The sequence below is a fragment of the Crassostrea angulata genome, chromosome 1, assembly GCF_025612915.1.
Source record: "Crassostrea angulata isolate pt1a10 chromosome 1, ASM2561291v2, whole genome shotgun sequence".
In the NCBI taxonomy this organism is placed as follows: Eukaryota; Metazoa; Mollusca; class Bivalvia; order Ostreida; family Ostreidae; genus Magallana; species Magallana angulata.
The window spans coordinates 49,182,366-49,203,791 of record NC_069111.1 but is presented as its reverse complement, the minus strand read 5'-3'; the positions used below and the strand labels follow the sequence as shown (position 1 = coordinate 49,203,791).

At 32.9% G+C, this 21,426-nt stretch overlaps 1 protein-coding gene across 2 annotated transcripts; it reads right to left on the bottom strand.

Moving 5' to 3' along the window:
- Positions 1-4,232: 4,232 nt before the first annotated feature.
- Positions 4,233-21,281, bottom strand: LOC128179377 (phosphatidylserine synthase 2-like). Of its 2 annotated transcripts, none has more exons than XM_052846790.1 (12): positions 21,157-21,281; positions 20,297-20,491; positions 17,677-17,778; positions 17,019-17,101; positions 15,064-15,131; positions 13,372-13,503; positions 12,899-12,949; positions 12,132-12,245; positions 11,602-11,720; positions 8,643-8,757; positions 8,182-8,327; positions 4,233-7,867 (listed from the first exon to the last, which is right to left on the bottom strand). In XM_052846790.1, exons 2-12 carry the CDS (start codon positions 20,419-20,421, stop codon positions 7,546-7,548), a joined length of 1,377 nt encoding a protein of 458 aa, XP_052702750.1. In that variant the 5' UTR covers positions 20,422-20,491; positions 21,157-21,281; the 3' UTR covers positions 4,233-7,545. The 2 variants fall into 2 exon arrangements, with proteins under 2 accessions (XP_052702750.1, XP_052702756.1); XM_052846796.1 differs by lacking the exon at positions 21,157-21,281 and adding an exon at positions 21,014-21,121.
- Between the last annotated feature and the right edge of the window lie 145 nt (positions 21,282-21,426).

Here is a 21,426-nt window from a genome sequence, read left to right as displayed (position 1 = left end):
AGATACTGTTTTTTACCAGAATAAGAAAATCCTACGCAAGATATAAAACTAAACATTAAGTAGGTGTACACTGTTAAGTTGTTAACTTCCAATTCCCTATATATATTCGTTCTGCCCCCCCCCCCCCCCCCCTTTGTAAAGCGATCAAAATATATGAAAGCATATAGGTACATTTTTTTCATCAACTACTTACTAGTTATCGTATTTTAAAAAAATATATAATAGTTATTGTATTTTATTTAAAAAATACTGCATGTTTAGATGTGAAGAAGAAAATTATACCTCAATGTGCTCAATTCCTCAAATTTAAAACATTCAAAAATTTAATTTGTCTTCTCCATTATAATTAAATGACTGTGTAATGAAGTTCTTTTTGGATTTTGTGGAGGTGATAGCGAAAACGACAAACAGTAAAATAAATTACCTCGCGTACAAACCAGGATAATTTTCCGCTGTGATATTTTCTTAGGAATAGCGATAATTACTTTATCCCCGCAACAGAAATGTGTCAGAACTATGGAAACTGTTTTAAAGATGTCGTTTTTATTTACTCGTGTTTGAAAAACTATCAAAATTGATGTAGATTTCACATTATTTATTGTATAAAGAGGGGGCCCCAGAGAGTAGGTATATACAGAATATCATTCTTTTATTTTGTTTTTACAAGTATTTAAGGTAATGATCCATACGTCACAAAACAACGTCTGACGTAATTCACGCGTTATTACGTCTTTTCCGTGCCCGATCTAATCGAGACCTAACGCTAAAAGGTGTACATGTGTTTCAAAACAAAAAAATCAAGCTGACCTAGAAATTAATTCAAAACAAATCTATTAAAAATCCTGAAAACTGCAATCAATTAGCCTATTACTCAGCGAAATGAGAAATTGACTGGGTTGTGTCGATTGAGTACTCGTTTTGAAAATACATACCGCTTACTTTTGACCTGCATAAACATCAATTCATTACAAGGTTGAACTTAATCCAATTCTTTGAACGTTAATCCCTGAAGATGCATAAACATCCTGACCGAGATCTATATTCCAGTGCATAAGGGAGATAAATACACAAGGGGAAATAATTTGACTTATTTCATCTATATTCTATATTCGCTTAGCAACGAGCATAGATATATTTTCCCACAAAAAATGTTTTTAGAATTAAAATCATGCGCTTAAGAAAAGTTATTTCATTTTAAGAACAGTCTTTAAAACCAGTAAAAAAAAGTTGAATAGAGGTTTTGTCTTACAGGCATATATCAGGTAGTTAGCATTATCCAAGCGTGGGACTGCAATTTCTAAACACCGATCTTGATCCATAATACTTACCGATATCCAAAGATACAATCTTTTGCGGACTAGATAATACAGATTGATCAACAGTTTGTTTAAATCATGTTTTCTATTTAACAATAATCTAAACATTTTTTTTAGAGTGATGAAATAATAAACCTATGCACAATTTAATTTTTACGGATCTTTTTTCAAAATATATATTTTAATGATTTTTACCCAAAATACGCCCATTGTGATCCTGAAAAGGCCGATCCCTTGGGTAATTTTATTTCCAATTGATTAAGGGCGTTAATGTGTAAATAATATCAAAATTTTAGAGAATTCTGTACGTAAATAAAATTATAAGAGCTTAAATTCTCTTTGAAAATTTATTTCATTTTATCTCATTTGTATGCAGATTTATCTATTTTTGATAAATAAGCAAGTGTAACATAAAAAATTTTGTTTTGAAATAATAATTCCTTTATTTTACATAGGATATAAGTCAAAAAATTATTTTGTGAAATTCTAATTTCAGACTTAGGCTTATATTCTTTATGTATGAAAAAGCGCCATTTTCCGCAATCGGTTCTATTTTTAGCAACGACCCTAGCTTTTATAATACCGATGGACCACCCAACAGGATAAAATTTGATGAGAACATATCCTCAGATTCATGTTTGAAAAATATGAAAAAATTCTGTACGCATTTTATTTATCTAGTGGGGTATGGACCATTACCTTAACATACTCTAATTCATATAGAATTTCTAATGTTCAACCAAAATTTCAGCGTCAATCGTAGAATTATAAGCAAGATACAGAGCTCACAGTTCGCCTAGGTTTGAGTCATATTTTGTTCACATGAGTTTATTACATTCAGCTAAAGATTTTTAACTTGGTATTTCCTATTCAGCATTTAAAATGGGAAAAAAGAATGGTCTAAGATTTTCAATTCTTTAATTCACTCGAAGACCAGTTCACTGGTATTTGAGGTTCAAAATCAGTTTATACAAATGTACATAAACACAGTCCAGGATCACATGTACAGTAGGAGTAATAATGACGAAAAAAGGTTAAGTTTACAATACAATTAGTTGTTAAAGTTGGTTTCTGGAAGAACAGACTATGAAAATTTTCTTAATAAATATTGACAATTTTTTTACTTTTTTAATCTGTAGTTTTTAAGATCTGTGTACAAACATAGAATTGTGAGCAAATCTCTGTATCTTGCTTATAATTCGAAGCTTAACACTCAAATATGGTTAGTAAATTGAAATTGTAAACAATTAAACACAAGAAACATGCACTATAACAAATAAGGAACACAATTTATTTTTTCGAAATGAATCATATATATACAAGTATATACCTACATATTTCCGTCAGCGATATCAAATTCTATTTAAACTGAATAAACTCGAGAAAATGCCGAGCATCTCAACAAAACCTATTGCATTAATCTACCAAAAGATACTGCCGAATTACCGATAGAATGAATTATATTTCAGTACTTTTTTTATACATCAGATTTTGCTTAATTTGCGCAGGTAAACAGTTAACTGTTTGATTTACCGAAGTCTCTGTTTGATTTGATACGTAAAAATCACGAAATACAGACGATAGTTCCCAGGTTACAAAGCATAAATAATGAAAACGAAACGAAAATCAGAACAAGCTAGCATGCACCAACGTCATGTGTGAAAACTGTCAACGCCTTGAAATATATAGCCTCAATTTACTTCACAAAATCGGCACCAATATATTTTGCATGTTTCAAAAATTTCCCTTCATACGCAAACTGTTGCACAACATGCAAATTTATCATAGTCAAATCGACCCTTTTTCGTATAATGCCATGGCTGCTTTAAACAAGAAGTATGGAATACGAGTCTTGGTAAAATGGGTATGCAAACCCGGGCCGTGGCAAAATAAAAGCCGGGGCAGATCGACAATCGTCAATTCCAAATACGCATTATTTTGCACAATATTTACAGCGAATACAAATATACTGGTCCATCAAATATCCTGAAATTTTAATGAGATTGGCAGATCAATAACTGCCAATCTTTTGTTTTGCCCAGACCAAGTCTTGCCTACCCATTTTACCGGATGCCGAACGCGAAGCTGAAACACGCCTTTCCTTTATTATTATGTTCGTAATAACTCAGATTTGAAACAGAATTAGCACTTAATTTTTGCAATTTATATTTTCCTTCCCATAAGGATAATTTATGCTAAACTACGTTGAATTTGCCTCGGTAGTTCTTGAGAAGAAGATTTTTAAAAATGCACCCCCCTTTTTCTACAGTTTCAAGGTTTTCTCCGCTTTGAATAAAGATCGGACTTTTATTTTTGCAATTTATATTCGCCCTCCCATAAGGATGCTTTGTGCCAAATTTGGTTGAAATTGGATTAGCGGTTTTAGAGAAGAAGTTCAAAATGTAAAAAGTTTACAGACGGACGGACGGACGGACGGACAGACGGACGACGGACAAAATGTGATCAGAATAGCTCACTTGAGCTTTCAGCTCAGGTGAGCTAAAAAAAGGGTGCTTCATCACATTTAGCATTAAGGTGGGTTTTACATTATAGGCAAACACTGCATTTACAATGTTCAATAGTGGAAATTTTTATATCAATTTTATAGTGTCAAATAAAACTGAAAGTCTACTTTGAAAAAAAAAAGATATATTGCTACAAGTAATTTTTTACAGGATAAACAGAAATATAAATGGTTTGTAATTTATATATATATTGTGCAATAAAACAAGGATATACTGACCATTTGTGCTATGATTCATTAACAATAAAACTCTACCGTGTACAAATAGAACTATCTAATACTACATGTATGAATAGAAAATCTATAAACTCAGGTCATCTGACATATGTCTTATATGAAACAAACATCTAACAACTTAGGCACACAATGGTCTCCCTTTACTTCTCTTGTACACAAAATATACATATAATTGACTGGTTTGGTTTTTCTGTACTTAGATGCACAAACATTGGAAAGCATGCATTTAAGTAACAAGGAACAGTAAACCACTTTATTGTAAAATACTTAGCTATATCTGAACTTGTACATGTTGCTAATGAAAGTGGTTCAAAAAATGAAACAAGCTCCAAACTGCAGAACAATGTGCATTACAGAAACACTAAAATAAAATGTGCGGCTATAGTTTTTTCCATACTGAAGTCAACACATATTGAAACATCAGATACATTTAAAACCACTGTAACATTGTTACGTCAGCAACCCTTTCTGTTATAAAATAATTTCCAATTAAAATGAAAATAGGTACAATTTTTTTCTTACAAAGAAATGTGCCTGCAAGATGGATGGAAAATTCTGAGATCAATAACAATGTGGATGCAATCATGAAAACATGACAGAAATCCTCAAAATAACACATAGGATTTATCTTGGTTATACATGTATTCTTTTTCTGTTCGTACCCTTTTCTCTTTGAACAAAAATTTCTTCTAATAAAAACTTGCCTCCACAAAATCTGTATGCTTCCCGCAAACCAAACATAATAAGTATCAATAAATGGATTCCATGGATAAATCAAGATTACAATAAACTTAACATCTGAAACAAAGCACTTTCAACAATTGAACAACCATACACTATTTTCCAGTGAAAAAAAAATCTGCTATAACAACACAACTTATTCTCTGTCACAAGAAAACTTAAAGAGACAGTACGGCTGAAAAATGTGTGTTTAAGTTCAGGTTTACCCATTGTATTGTTAGAAAATAAGAAATAATGTTGATTGTGACAGTTGAAGTACATAAAAATTCCTTTCATAAGCTTAATAATGTTATGAGCTTCAGGAAATTGAGGGGTTGTACGATTAACCGGATTATTTGTACCACATGGATTTTGATTGACAGTAATTGACAAGTGCTGAAAATTAAAGATCTTCGCCAGACTACAGTCATCATGGAATAAAAGGGTAAAAGGTAAAAGGGACTCTACAGAACACATCATCACTTTCTCAATAAATTATAAATGGTTTACCAATTTCAGTTCATTTTAACATAAACAGACAAATACCATACATGTAACCCCTCAGGGGGCCTCACTTACAAAATGAACTTAATACATTATGTAGTTCTGGTTCTTTTTAAACTTTTAACAATAATTACCAGGGAGTAGAATAGACATATCTCCATCAACAAACCTGTCTAAGAGAATCTTGGTGAGCCCTGCAAGTGTTTGTTTATTATGTTTATAGTAAATACGCATGCGTAATAGTTTAGAAGGCAAACCCCGTAACATGTTGCAATGTGTATATCTATGGACCATAAATAATTTTTAATTTTAATGGAATCATTATTTTAATGAAATGATTACATTAAATGGAGAAATTTGTAATTTTCTGAAAGTATATACATTTATAAGTAGTACAAAAATACCGAACGAGATCAGAATTTTTTTTCAAGTCGGTTTTTCAATAAGATGTGCCGTACTGTCTCTTTAAAAGTCTCTTTTCAAAACACCATCCATATGTCTAGGTAACAAAGGCTAAGGAACACAGGTAAATTGACCTGAATGACCAGAAAATAACAAAATAACAGGAATTTGACACAAACTATTGCACTTAAAGAAATTCTATATTTCTTCACGCAAGGTTTGTTTTTTACCCCCACATGCATGTACATATAAAAAAAAAAAATTTTAAATACTTAAGGAAATATCAATTATTGCTGCAGTACAGCTTGCCTTTAAAACTTCAAGGAAATGCTACATAGATGATTCATGTCTAGTCTGTCAATGAATTACACATTCCATAAATACTACTGTAACAATATGCCTGACCAATTTTAAGAGTGCATGTATGGTTTTTTTTTTTTATTTCAAGGAGGGAGATGGACCTAAAGCACTTAAAAGCCCTGAATATATATTTCAACCTTTACAAGACCTTTCACAAACCTATACTAAATTGCAGATTGATGGAACTTGGTTGTAGTTGAGACTTCAACTATACTTTATCATGCATGTTTATCACAACGTTAATCATACAGCACAGTTAATGCCCTTGTAAAGAGCAATGGTTGAGCAATGAGGCATCGATTAATACACATTTCCTATTTAACAAGATCAATAAATAAATACCATTTATTATAAGTAAAAATGACAATATTTTGAGGATCAGTCCAATTTTTTAAAACAATTCTCGACATCATATGCATCATAATAAGTGAATCTCTTCGCATAACTTGGGTCAAATACCACTCCGTTCTGACTAATTGACAACATTAATCCCTTATTGCAAGACTCCTCACTGTTATCTGATTCAATTCAATAAGAATTCAAAAAAAAAAAATTAATTATGTAACCTTTAAACTAGACCAGCCTTAAATGTTATGAGACTTTTTCTTCCTACTTTGGATTTCAAAAAAACTTCTCTAATAAACAAAAACACATAGTATTTCAACTAAAAAAAAAAAAAAGACTACAAAAAACCATAAACAAGCATAACAGAAATCACACAATGTTCCAGGGTGATTTAAGGTACTTACGTCAAAATAGGTACAAGCTTGATTTAAATCTAGTATTTCTTAATTTCTTTCAACCATTGCAATTTTTATTTACTGTTAACATATATACTATAACTAAATATGATCTTTCAAAATACAACCCACTTTAATAAATAATTGGATTTCAAGGTTTTGAATAAATACATGTAACTACAATTGCATTGTTTGAGTGTTTAAAAATTTTCAGAAGTTTTGACACATGCTGAAATGAAGGTACATGTACATATTCCACTTTTACATATTATGTCTCTCATAAAGATACAAAACTTTTTCTTAACTTAAATATAGGAAACCCTTAACTGGATGATAGATACTAGTTGTTTTTTTTTATCTCACTTTTGTTAAAAAAAATTCTATTCATTGATGTTCATTTCAATTTGACCTTGGAAAGGGGGGGGGGGGATACTGAGTTAAAGTTGCATATCTATTGACACATTTACAAGACTATTACCTCTTATAAGTGCAAGTAATTATAATGTATACAGATAACAGTATCATATAAAGAAAAAAAAAGTAGACGTGAAAACCAAATAAACAGATTAGCTACATTTAATTGGAATTGTAGAATACATTTAAATATAAAATAGCATTTATGGGCAGGACTCGTAAAAATCATATCACAATGCATACAATATGGCTTCTCTGTCTTAGAACAGAGTTATTCTAAAAAATATAATATATATCTTGACTTTAATAAACATAAACTATAACTGAATTATTTTTCTTTCCGTAACCTTGCTCTAGACGCAGCACCATTACCATTGACGTACGCGGCTTTGTATTTTCCGTTCCCGTTTTTAACTCCGTTGGTTTCTTTCTTTTCTTCTACTAACACGTCATTTTTGACATCTCTGTATATGAAGAATTTCCAGAATGTGAAGAACACTAATCCTAAAGCTCCTACTATCCAGAACAAGGCAATGTGCTGAGGCAATGGCTTACTGATAGTTTCCCAGTCAAACTTGACCACAATCAGGAATTCTGTGATGATTATCATGGCAATCAACCAAGACTGGCGCCCAAACTTTTTGCAGGATCTGTAAATAATGTAAAGGAAAAAAATTACGGCCCAAACACACAACTTTTTGCAGGATCTATAAATATAATGAAAACAGAAAATGTTTAGGTCCAAACACACAATTTTTTTCTAACACACGATTAAATTTCCTAAAACCCATCACTATAACATTGTGTATGCTTAACCTAAAATTCAACCTAGATCATAATTTATACAGTTATAAATCATAAACAATTAAATTTTTCACAAAATTTAAAGAAGTTAAGTTTTATTTCAGTAAAGTATATTAGCTACAAATTTTTTTTACTGCTTTTTACCCAATTAACAACTTACGGATCATCTAGGTATTGGAATGTTTCTCTCATGGCCGCAGCCCCCATAAAAAGGAAGAATGCAAGTCGAGTCAAATTGAGGTAGTGCTCGGGGGGAAGCCACAAAACAAATTTTAAATAGAATGTGTTCAACTCTGCAACTAGAAACTGAAATGAACAAAAAAAATAGGTTGATTAATGCTTTAGTTTCACAAGTGTCAATGAGAAAATACATTTTTAATACATAAAACACACTTTCTCTCCGTTATAATTTTATCATTTTTTTTCCATTTCATCAGACAACTGTAGACAAATGGTGGTTTTATCTCAGCTAGATCTCACTTTTCATCACTAGATTTTATTATTCTATTAAGTATACAGTGACTGTATACTTATCATTGCTTTGACACCCAACATTTTATCTTTACGAATTCAATGCTACGTTTTATGTATATATTATGTATATAATGATTGTTAACTTACAATAGCTATGACACCCAACATACAAAGCCATCGCCTTAGACTTGTTAATGGTCGCCAGTCAAAGTCTGTCCAGCTGTACGGCGTGAACTGAAGGGCGATTCTCTTCATCTTCCCTCTGTTATACAAGAAACATAGATCTAGCTTCAACAAGAGGCAGAATTGATGACGTACATGTATATACTCCCAATATATGCTTTTAATTGTTGACAATTTCACTTTATCATTGATAAGATCAGGAAAATCTACTGGCACTGTACCAGTTATCGGCTAAAATTTAATGTTTTCTTTTCGTATTTTCTTATATTTCTTGATATTTTTGGATAAAACTTGCCATACTTTAAATAATGAACTCCTTATTTATCAATCTGTTAGTTTAAATCATTATTTAGAACCCCAAACATCTTGTTGTGTGATTTTTATCAGGCCCCGAATTTGTCGAGTTTTTACGATCTACTGTACCAGTTATCGGCTTCGTGATAATAACATAGTAAAATCCCTGTACATGTTGATTTTTATACTCTGCTAAATGAAATTTGAATTATGTCCCTTGTGGGGTCAGACTAAAGTAGTCGGGGTTGTGATACATTATAAACACAACTCATAAAATTATTCGTTTATTATCATACGGTAATTCACCAAATCGTACACTATTCAATACATAATTGTGCAATCAGGTGTTCAACTGCGCTACGAATCTCTCGGAAATTAATGAATTCCTTTTGTTTATACATGTTATATGTATTGATATTATATGTCAAATCAAAGAAAGGATATAATAACGTATCACAAAGAGGTAATATACTATTTTTAACTTATTACGTCATTTTCCCCACTGCTGAAAGTGCAAAGATGTAAAATCAGCAGTAAACAATGATCGTTTAAGCTAATGTATAAAATATATTCAAGAAAATTTTCAAGCAAACCTACTTTTCTTTATTCTTAAAAGACGACTGAATTAAAAAAGCTTGGATTGTCCTGTGCTATAAACCCGAACTCTCAATTTAGCCGATAACTGGTCTTAGCGGATAACTGGTACAGTACCAGTACACCCTAACTCGGAAAATGTAAAAGTATATTACCGGTACAAATAAAGATGTACCGGTAATAGAAAACTGAGAGGCATGTCTTGCCAAAACTTTCAAAACAAGAGGCCCAGGGGCCACATCGCTCACCTGAGCAACAATTGCCTTAATTCTGATCAAATTAGCATTACAGTATCAAAATATCTTGACAACTAAGTACAGTAGATCTTGCTAAAAAAAATTGAAAATCTGCTAATTTTTATCCACCTCTTTCTTTTGGTAAATACCAAGCCCCTTTTGTTGTTGTACCTGTAAGAAGATTTTTGTCTATTCCTATATACCCCCCCCCCCCCCATTTTGTGGCCCCACTTTTTTCTAGGGTATCATGCTTTCATCAAACTCAGATTTGGGCTTTCCTGGCCTAATAGTTTTGAGAAGAAGATTTTTTTTTAGAGATTTTCTCTATGTATAAAAATGTATCCCCCATTGTGGCCCCGCCCTACCCCCAGGGACCATGATTTGAACAAACTTGAATCTACACTACCTGAGGATGCTTCCATTTTAATTTGATCTTTTCTAGCCAAATTGTTTTTGAGAAGAAGATTTTTATAGATTTTCTCTATATATTCCTATGTAAAACTTGATCCCCCCATTTTGGCCCCACCCTATCCCCAGGGACCATGATTTGTACAAGCTTGAATCTACACTAACTGAAGATGATTCCATTATAATTTGAACTTTTCTGGTTTAATAGTTTTTGAGAAGAAGATTTTTCAAGATTTTCTCTATACATTCCTATGTAAAAATTCATCCCCCATTGTGGCCCCACCCTACCCCCGGGACCATGATTTGAACGAACTTGAATCTACACTATCTGAGGATGCTTCCACTCAAATTTGAGCTTTCCTGGCCTAATAGTTCTTGACGAGAAGATTTTAAAAAATTTTCTCTATATAACCCTATGTAAAACTTGATCCCCCAATTGTGGCCCCACCCTACCCCCGGGGACCATGATTTTAACAAATTTGAATCTACACTACCTGTGGATGCTCCCATTTTAATTTGATCTTTTCTGGCCCAATAGTTTTTGAGAAGAAGATTTTTAAAGATTTTCTCTATATATTCCTATGTAAAACTTGATCCCCCAATTGTGGCCCCTCCCTACCCCTGGGGACCATGATTTGAACAAACTTGAATCTACACTACCTGAGGATGCCTCCACACAAGTTTTAGCTTTTCAGGCCAAATACTGTGTGAGAAGAAGATTTTTGAAAAATACCAACAAATTTTCAATAATTCTTAATTATCTCCCCTTTAAAGAGGGCGTGGCCCTTCATTTGAACAAACTTGAATCCCCTTCACCTAGTGGTGCTTTGTGCCAAATTTGGTTGAAATCTGCCCAGTGGTTCTTGAGAAGAAGATAAAATTGTGAAAAGTTAACGACAACGACGACAACGACAGACAACGGACAAATTGTGACCAGAAAAGCTCACTTGAGCCTTTGGCTCAGGTGAGCTAAAAAAAAACTTACAGAACATGTATTTTTCAAAATTATTGTCATAATCTTCAATTCTGATGCCTTAAAGCAAGAATTTATATTGAATGCACTTCAGAAGCCTCCAGGACACTTAAAAAGGATAAGAAAAGAATAGCTCTCCAAAATACTGCTGTTCAGCACTGTTAACATGGATATTTCTGCATATTGTTCATTACACAAGCTCAGTGTGAAAACAATGTATTTGGTAATCTAATTCACTCCACAATATTAATTCATTACTCTAGGATGTATTTAATAGCTAGTTCATGGGTGCTGTGTACTTTTCAGTCTTGTATTTCATGAAAAATACACTCGTAATTATAATACATTGTACAATGAAAGGAAAATGGTTGACAGCAGAGAGATGGCCAGAACTGTAAGTTTGTCTAAGTTTTCCTACCTATATGAAGGGATGTTCCACATGCCTCTCCAGTGGTAAGGTTTCATGGATAAATAATTCAGTGTTTTCATTCCAAGGTAAATTCCTAAGCCATTACAAACGACAGCATCCATAATCCACTGAAATACATAAGTCAGAATGCAGAAACTTTATCAGACACTTTTCCATACTTTCTGTTTCATTATATGAAAATCAAGACGTTATATGCAATAAGCAACTGAGATGAGAAAGTCTGAATTATCATTTTTTTATGTTAAATGCTAGACATTTAATGGAAACATTGTTATTTTGCATTTGTACACATTTGCTGCCTCTGTTATGTGTATCTATTCAGATAAATCAGAATTCTCCACTTCATTTTAGTGCTGCACTTTGTCTAAGTGACAAGAAACATGGGGAATATGACTTAATTAGGAGAAATGTATACTTTTTCATCATTTAAAATTAGCATAAACATTTATACAAAAATGACAGATATACATATTACGGTATAAAACAGAAATTCTGTAAAATATAAAAATATTACTTACATGATCCCACCAGCACTCGCTGAAGTTTGGGAGCTGGTGCTCTAAAGTGTACTCAAGGATCTCGAACATGATGCTGAGCACTGTGCACAGCCACCAGTCCCTCAGGATCAGAGTCTGTAAAGAAAGACACAGCCTATATAAAGCCTACAGAATCAAAGTCTGTAAAGAAGGACACTGCCTATATAAAGCCTACAGGATCAAAGTCTGTAAAGAAGGACACAGCCTATATAAAGTCTACAGGATCAGAGTATGTAAAGAAGGACACAGCCTATATAAAGCCTACAGGATCAGAGTCTGTATAAAAAATATACAACCATTATAAAGCCTACAAAATCAGATTCTGTATGAAAGATACATAGAGCCTAGAAAGCCTAAAGGATCAGTTAGTGTATAAGGGAAACAGAGACTTTAAAGCCTACAGGATCAGTCTGTAAAAGAGATACAGAGACTAAGCCTACAGGATCAGAGACTGTATAGAAATACACAGCCTAAAAAAAAGCCTACAAAATTAGATTCTTTATAATAAACAGAGCCTATAAAACCTACTGAGTTATAGTCTGTTAAGAAACACACAGACTATATAAAGATCTCTAAAGACGCAGTGTATTTTCAATCTAAATATGGAAAAACAATCTGATTCAATTACCGACCAGACATTTCATCTTCATCAGTGAAGTCTGATCAAAAGTATATAAGTACATGTTTTCTCTATCTTCTAAAATCTTTACTTCAATGCAAAAACAGTGAACATGGAATATAAAACGTACCTTAAACCACCATCCAAAGAAGTGAGTAGGAACAAATCCATCCAGTTTATCCTGTAATGTACGGAATAAAGGAGTATGAGTACCAAATGATCTAATATAGAATTGCTCCACATATTATAACAATTGTCATTCTTAGACTACCATTATAGCAACATACATCACAGCTCAGCAGTACTTGTGACATTACAGAGCCAGCATGTGACAAAATTCTCACAGGATTACACAGCAACTAGTTACGTCATATAATTGTTCATCTCATTTGATATTAAAACATTAAGAAATCTGTATTGGCAAAAGTACCACAGCAGTTTTGTATTTCTATACAGACTACTACAGGTAGAAAGAATGAGGAATATGGGAAAATTACGTAACTAAAATTTCCTTATTACTAAGTTCCTTATTACTGAGTTCTTACTGTACAAGCAAAATGGATATTTCTTCTAAACTTGATATGAACGTGTTGTTATATCTACCCAGAGATTGTGCCATGGATCGGTTGCATTGGGGTCAAACAGCAGACAACTTCCACCGTACGCCTTCTCTGGCAGCCTTACCCCCAGGCTTCCATCAAAATGTTTCATCACTGCCCTGGCATCCGAAACATTCTACACTCCCATTAAAAGAAAAGAAAATTTAGTGGACTCAACAAAAGACCTGTGTATAGTATGAATTCTGCTCCTTATTAAAGATGGTTTTGAAAGGCAATTTATCATTACATTTTACTATTGTGATAGTTCCATTCAACAAGTGTGTGTGTGTGCATGTACATGTATGTTGGCTCAAAATCTTCTAGATTTAAATGAAACGTAGGTGGTGTTGGGTTGATTGATGAGCGATTGAAAATAGATTTTTTTTAAAGATTCAGAGAGAGAGAGGTGTATTGTCTGGTTTCTAAGATAAATTTGGTTTCAGTTAAAACTAACAGTCACTTCAATTATAGTACAATTAATTAGTAATAGCCATATTTTTATTCTTAAACCTGCAAGAGGAGATAAGGCTATTATTATATTATCATATTATTATAATTTGGCAAAAATATCGATAATTTGATTAAGTGTTAGAGTAGTAAAATGAAATGTAATACCACATATTCAGTCAAAGAAAATTGCATTTAAGAGAGCTGAATCGGTTTTTAGGGTATATTAATCTACCTAAGAAGAAGACCCCTGTATGAAGATAAAGGAAAATGTTCAGATTTTAAAGCTATAAAAAATAGTTTTCTTTATTAAAAAAAGTTTAAAGTTTTATAAAAAATAAAATAAAATTAGGTAGATCTGGTAGTTAATTTGTTGACCACAAAGCCTCTTTAAAATGGTATTAACTATTTTAAGATGGTATTAACTATTTTAAGATGGTATCAACTATTTTAAAATGGTATTACAAGTTTGACAATTCAGAAAGCTTTGAATTTTAGTTTTTATCACAGGGAAAACCTAAGATCACATAAGGTTATAGTATTACATATTTAGCTATGTTTAATTTATTAAGTTTAGCTTTTTGATAATTAGGATTAGACCTAAGCCATGCTTAAGTTATGTTTGCTATTTTCCCTTTAACCTTCAACAATCCCTGTACATGTATTACCGTTATTGTAAGTCATAGAAACTTGTTATCAGAGGCTCAGGCACTTCATGACTGTCATTGAGTGACCTGGGAATCAACTCTGTCCAGATTCCAGGAGCCAAACTGAGTACATGTATGTATGGACTTTTCTCTTCCTGTTACAGCGGCAGTTGCTATTTGATTGTGCATTTAATGTTAATATGATGGCCCCAGACAATGAAAAGGAATGGGATATTGTCATATTTGTATGAACCAATTTGATATTTTGCCGATGCTAATGATTCTAGCTGTTTGTATATTGGTACATGACTATTCACTATTTTTTCTACATTAGCAACAGAGTTTGCCTTTTTGAGTCAACAATGGCAATGACAAAATAGTCAGAATATTATGAACTGCTGAAACTGCATAACTTCAAATATATAATTATTATACAGAAAAGTACTGTATGTGGGGGAAAAAAGAAAGAAATCGATTGATATGTTTTATGAAACAAAGAATAACTTTTTAAATTATAAACCAAATGATGATTTTGATAATTATTGCAGTAAATTTTCTAGATAAATAAACTTATAAGAAACAAAGTTGTAAAAGTGATTTACCTGGAATAAAAGCCAAACCAGCCCCAGCTCATAAACTATACTCATGCACATTATGAGTCTCCAAAAGGCTGTAAACCAGGAAAAAATAATCTAAAGTGATACTGTGACTTGAAGAAGGTTCAAATTTCAAATAAATAGTAAAACACTACAAAAACAACATCATGCTTAACACTAGTGAAGTTCTGTATCCATTGGGGTTTTTCTACCATTTGGCCCATACCCAGATTTGAAATATTCAAAAAAGAGCCTTTATTTTTTGTTCTACAACTGAAATAAATCAACTAGTTACTACTGATACATTTAAAGACAGCAGTAAACCATACAGCAATACCTTTTATATCCCTAAGGCACAAATATTCCCTATCAAGGACCTGGCCATGGGGCCATAAAACTTGGTGAGCTCAATTTTTATCTAAATCTTGCTTTTTAAAACAAATATAATATACTCACTGTGTATTCAGGTTTATTTTACCAATTTTTTTTGGCCCATCTACACTTGCAAATAGTTTCGTCCCGTCTAGAATTTGCATGCCCACAAAAGTTGTGTTAAAAAAGATAGGGCTTGAGACAGATGAGTTTGCCCTGTCTTAAATTCGCCCACTGACATTGAGGGCAAAAGGGGCAAAAATAAAATGAGTGCTAATATTTTCCTGTAAACCGCTGAAAGGTGAGCCTAAGCTCCAAAGTGAGCTGGCTGAGTTTTATGGCCCAGGGACTTGGCCCTCTCCCATTCTTATTGATTCTAAAATGTCTTTATCTAAACTACAATTGCCATGTTCAAATAGTACATTCAAATCTTGGGTATGGGCTTGTGTTGGAATGAAATGTAGCAAAATAAATTTCAAGGTTCTACCCATTTATTTTTAATTGATTGATTACAATACAGAAACCAATAAACATCTTTGATTTAATTTTTCAAATACTAAAACAAGTAAATCCAATTAATATCTTTCATCTGTGCATTACTATGACTGTAAAAAATCACTGTAAATTAAACAATACAATTAATCTACAAAACTCTTTATACAAAAGGACACAACAAGATCATGCAAACACGAACAGCACAAGTTCTTCCTCAGACTTCTCAATGGCTGACGTACAGTTTTCATTTGTAGAATCGTCAATTATGACATGACAAGGCAATATAAACTGATTTCCCAAGAGAGCTACTGCCTCACTGTTGGATTGTACAGCACAGATAGAATGTCTAGACCCAATCCAACTAACTTAATTACACATACAAATACTCCTGTACCTAGTGAGATATCATATTTCCAAGGATTCTTTAATATCACAGTCTGTGTCTTAAGAGATCAGACTGGTAGGGATGAAGAACACGGGTGTTGTTAACAGGGTTAATAATGTTTCAGATCTACACTCAATGTTAAGTTTTTGTTAAAATGACCGACCTAATTGCACATTTTACAATACGATATTACCCCTAATAAAGAGATATTTTAGGATACTGTATACTTACGCAGTCACCCATGTTGGATGACAAACTTTTAAGGCTCTTAACCCCCTCCCCCTCCCTCCTTCCCTACCCCCCTATTTAATTGCTGTATATGAATATAAATTTTCATTTGACATTGATCCACTGATCCCTTCCCAGCTGATAATACATGTAGGATCTAATCAGCTGTCATTCTAATCATTCATTTATATCAAATTGATAATTTTTCCCCTCAAGATGGACACACTGATATACATCAGAACATGTACTGTAATCTCATTCTAGGCATCTCAAATTATTCTTAAAGCAATCTTTCTGCCGTTTCCTTCCCACTTCCTTTCTGAAGTGATAACATGTTGTGTTACTTCTGACATTTATTTAAGTGTTTTGCATTAAGTAGGAGCCATGCAGAAGCAATGTAAATAATAACTTCAAAATAAACACAGTTATATAAGATAGCATCCTAGTATATAGAAGAGCACTTGTGCTTCTCAGTGCTTACCTGGGTGGGGTCTACGGAACACACCATCCGGGGTCTGTGTCACTCCAAACAGTAAAAACGTCAACACCATTGCAACAATGCCCCTGAAACACATGCATCAAAATATTCTCAGCTGGTACTTTGAGTTTTACTCTCTTTAACAAGTTTTCTTTTCAATAATAAAAATAAGGATATCCATTCCTTTAGATATACATATCACATAAAAAAAGACCCTTATTCCCGGTAGTTTTTCTAAAGTGTTTGACTGATTTCTATGTTTATGTTCATGTTCTGGAGAGAACTACATGTACTTGATTTTTGTATTCCTGCATTTCAGATAGAAGGATGTAAATAATGTATCAGGCAATCATTACTAAAGTTCTCCAAGTATGAGCCAATAGGTTCAAGAAGAGAACAATAATGCACTGAACAAGATTCCCTGTGACCTTGAGCTTGGAGTCAGAAATTCATTCAAGGTCACTGCACATTGTATACCCATTTATACAGATCCATATGACCTTGGACCATATATAGATATTTTGTTCTTGATTTCTTATGACCATGACCTTGGATCTGGAATCTTGGTTCCAGGTCAGTGCAAACCAGGAACCAGATTTTGTACTCCACTTGGAATTCTCCTAAATTTTCCTCGTAAGCCACAAAGAATCAAAGAATGTACCTTTTGTTGTTGTAATCTGCACCATAGGTTTCCTCTTCAAACAGCGTAACATACACCAGGATACAGCTAAACATCACCAGCACTGTGATTGTGTGTGCCTGCCTGGAAATCACAGATCTGACATCTTTACAGAGCTAAATCAATTCTATAATTATATATTGGTGCTTCTTCCAATACCGTATATCTGGTTTTTATCGTGTGTCACAAAATCTGCGAAAACGGGAAAATCATAAAATGTGAAGCATTTTTAATTTGCATCAGTCATTTTTTGCGATTTAAACAGTTTCTTATTGAAAATAATATAGAATATGATTTCTGCATACTCAATAATTTGCAATTTAACAGAGATCACGAAAAAAGCAAAATTAGATCATTGCCAAAATTACTGGATATATGGTATACTGGTACTGACATGTACATGTAGCTCTATTGTATGTAGTTAGAAAAACAATACTTTCACATTTTTGAGAACTTCTGGGAGCTGTTTTATTTCATTGCTGTCTTTAATACAAGTATACTGAGCAATATTACCTATAACTTGATTATTGTGATAGACATGTTCTCTGTGTGAATATAAACATGATCCTCAAACATTTTGTTGAAATGGTGGCTTATATTAAACCATATAAAACATAGTTCTTTAGTAAAGAAAGAAATTACATATATATATTTGTGTATCGGTCATAAATATAAACAATAACATTTATATACATAATATTAGATCAACAGTCAACTCTGCAGTGGTCACTTGATGCTGAGTGTTATGTCCTCAGACAAGGCTCTTTATCTACATATCTCAGTCCACCAAGCTGAAACTGAGTACCAGCTAACGCTGGGAGTTAACCTGCAATGAACTGGTGTCCCTCCCATCCAGGGGGAGTCAATGACCCTCATCTGCTTTGCACCACGGAAACCAGGGATAAGCACTGGCCTGGTGCATTTCATGGCTCAGAGAAGGATTCATCTTTTAAGTTACCCCATCATAAACTTCAATTATACACTACTCATTACTCAACCATGAATTTTTAACAGTAAAAAAAATGTGTGCTCAACTGAATTCTCCTTGGAGCAAGTGAACACCTGACAGTGTATGTCTAATGGAGACACTTTATCTGCATCAATCTAACAGTGTAACCTATGAAGATTAATACATTCAACTGTTAGAGCATCCATGCTGAATTATACATGAGCATCATACTATTTATCATAACAAAAAGTTTTATTAGAATTTTTTTTCCAATAAAAGCTCTACAGTCAGTGTTACATTTCCTGAAAATACAGTTACATTACAGGTACATATACATTTTAACTGCCCTGTTAATGCTTTAATTTATGTATTTTTTAATTTTTTTAATAACATGTATGAAAGAAAAAATTGTTATACATAAGAACAGGTTTTTTGATTTTTGAAAAGATTTTTCATTCTATTTTGGGGGTGTGTATTATAAAGGGTGGATATTTACATTGGGGTTCTCCATATGCCTTTTTCATGTTTTTTTTTTACTTTGTATGAACACCAGTTAATTTTTAACATGTCATAATAAAATCTCATTTTTTTATTGCCATAATAAAATTCATAACTACAATTACTGAAGTCTACAAGGAGAACAGGGACTAATACTTTAAATATTATGAGAAGTAATACACCAAAAATTTAGATCTGTGGATCATAATGACAAAATGTCATTGATTTCTGAAATCTATGTTAATGCATTTTGCACCACGGTAAAACACTAAATAACTGAGAACCCTGCGCTAATGATAAACACATTTCAAATTTAATAACCCCCCTAAAGTTTCTTGATAATAATTTCGGAAATTCAAAAGTTTCTTTCCCCACAATCTATCCAATTATAAAATACACCCTAACTTCTTAACAGTAACTCAGCATTATAAGATAATCAGAGGATAGCTCTTTGGTCAGAACAGCCCACAACAAATGCTGTTTATCTTACATCCATACAGAAGTTTAACTTTAATGCAAACAAAAATAACCTTTGTTACAAAATAACCCTATGTTTGCAGAGAAAAATCATGAGAATGAACTGTGGTTTTGTGACATGGAAAAACTGGTAGGACACAGTTATTTTCCATACACATGCGGGAACACACTCTTAGGTAAGCACAGATACAGAGTCCATCCTAGGTAAATTGGGCTACCCTGATAGGTACTTACTGCCAGTGGCCATGACTGGTCCAGTTTATCTTGAACAGGTCCCCGTGACCTTGTTCACTCTGTATTATTCCATCAGTCATGTACCTTACAATGTAATGCAATGTATCTACAAACAATGCATCTCAATCTCCTTTTTGGGATTGCCAATACAATGTTTTCATTATACTTTTTGCCAACTGGTAATAAGAGATCTTGACAGTCACACTAAAAATAAATATTGATTAAATCATAAATGACTGTCTCTATTCATCCCTCTGTCTATTGCATAGCTTAGTCTCTCTCTTGCTTATATGTAGATCATATATATCTGGTTTATCTTAATTTTAAGACTTCATCTATCATTGCTATGGTCTCATGTCAGAACTAAGCAATTTAAACTACAGAGAACACAGCAGTTTCACCCATTTCAGATCTTTAAATAAAACTAATAGAGAGGTGCATTACCAGAAGAATGTCATGGTTCCATCATCCTGAATGTCTTTGTTTTTATTCTTCTCCTCCTCCCAATTGTGGGCGGTGGTACTGTGCAACTTTAGGATGTGGTCTGGGGTATTCCTCACCGCTGCCATTATGACTGTCTAGTCCTCTCCTAGGGCTCTACACTAGAAGAACTAGCCTCTCCCAACACACCTTCTCACCCTTCCATTAAAAATTGATATTAAACCATTAAAGCAAACTTTTTAAATTTCTTTTGTCTCATTTTCTAACAAACAAAAAGTACTGCATCAAACAAAGAAATGGTTAAATATATTTTCTATAAAATATTGTGTGAGTATTACCAATTACCGGTATAAGGATCATTTTTTTGTCAAGACTTCAAAAATCACGAGATGTGGCTTCTTTAAAATTATATGGCAAAATCTGATACTACATGTGTATTAAACAGTTAAATAGGCTACACGTAACAATTCTTTAGGAGCATTCTAAACAATCACATAAGAATAGAGTTTTCGTTGAATTTTGTGTAGTTCAAATTAAAATTTTCAAATCTTCTGAAAGAAATGCGTCCGAATTTTAACAGATTACGTGAAAGTTACAGAGCCCTTAATATGCTGAATTTATTTGACAAATCACATGCTCGTGAAATTGTCATATAGTTAAAAATATTCCGTAGACTTAATCTACAATTCATATTAACTACCTTTTTATATTTATCTTTACCTACAACAAGAATTCCAGATGTAATACTTTCAAAAGACGTTACCAACATGCAACATCATCAACATGTCAGTAAACAATTGTAAACAAAATAGGAGAAATTATTATTCTTTCCACATGCCAAAATTCCTCAAATAAAAAATTACCTGTCTGTTATTTTTGTAAATTAGTCATTCATATCCTTGAATAAAAAGTATTGTATTGCGTCGAACATTCACATGGAGAACTGACGAAAACAAACTCACGCGATAATCCAAACCGGAAGTAATAGGTTTTTTCATAAAAAAGATAACTTGTTCTGGAGATCAGTCGGTTTTTCGGGGGGGGGGGGGGGGGGGGGGGTGGCAGAATATGGAATGTGGTTGTTTTTTTCTGTTTTAAGAATGTGCTTTCTATTCATTCAGTATGACAATGTT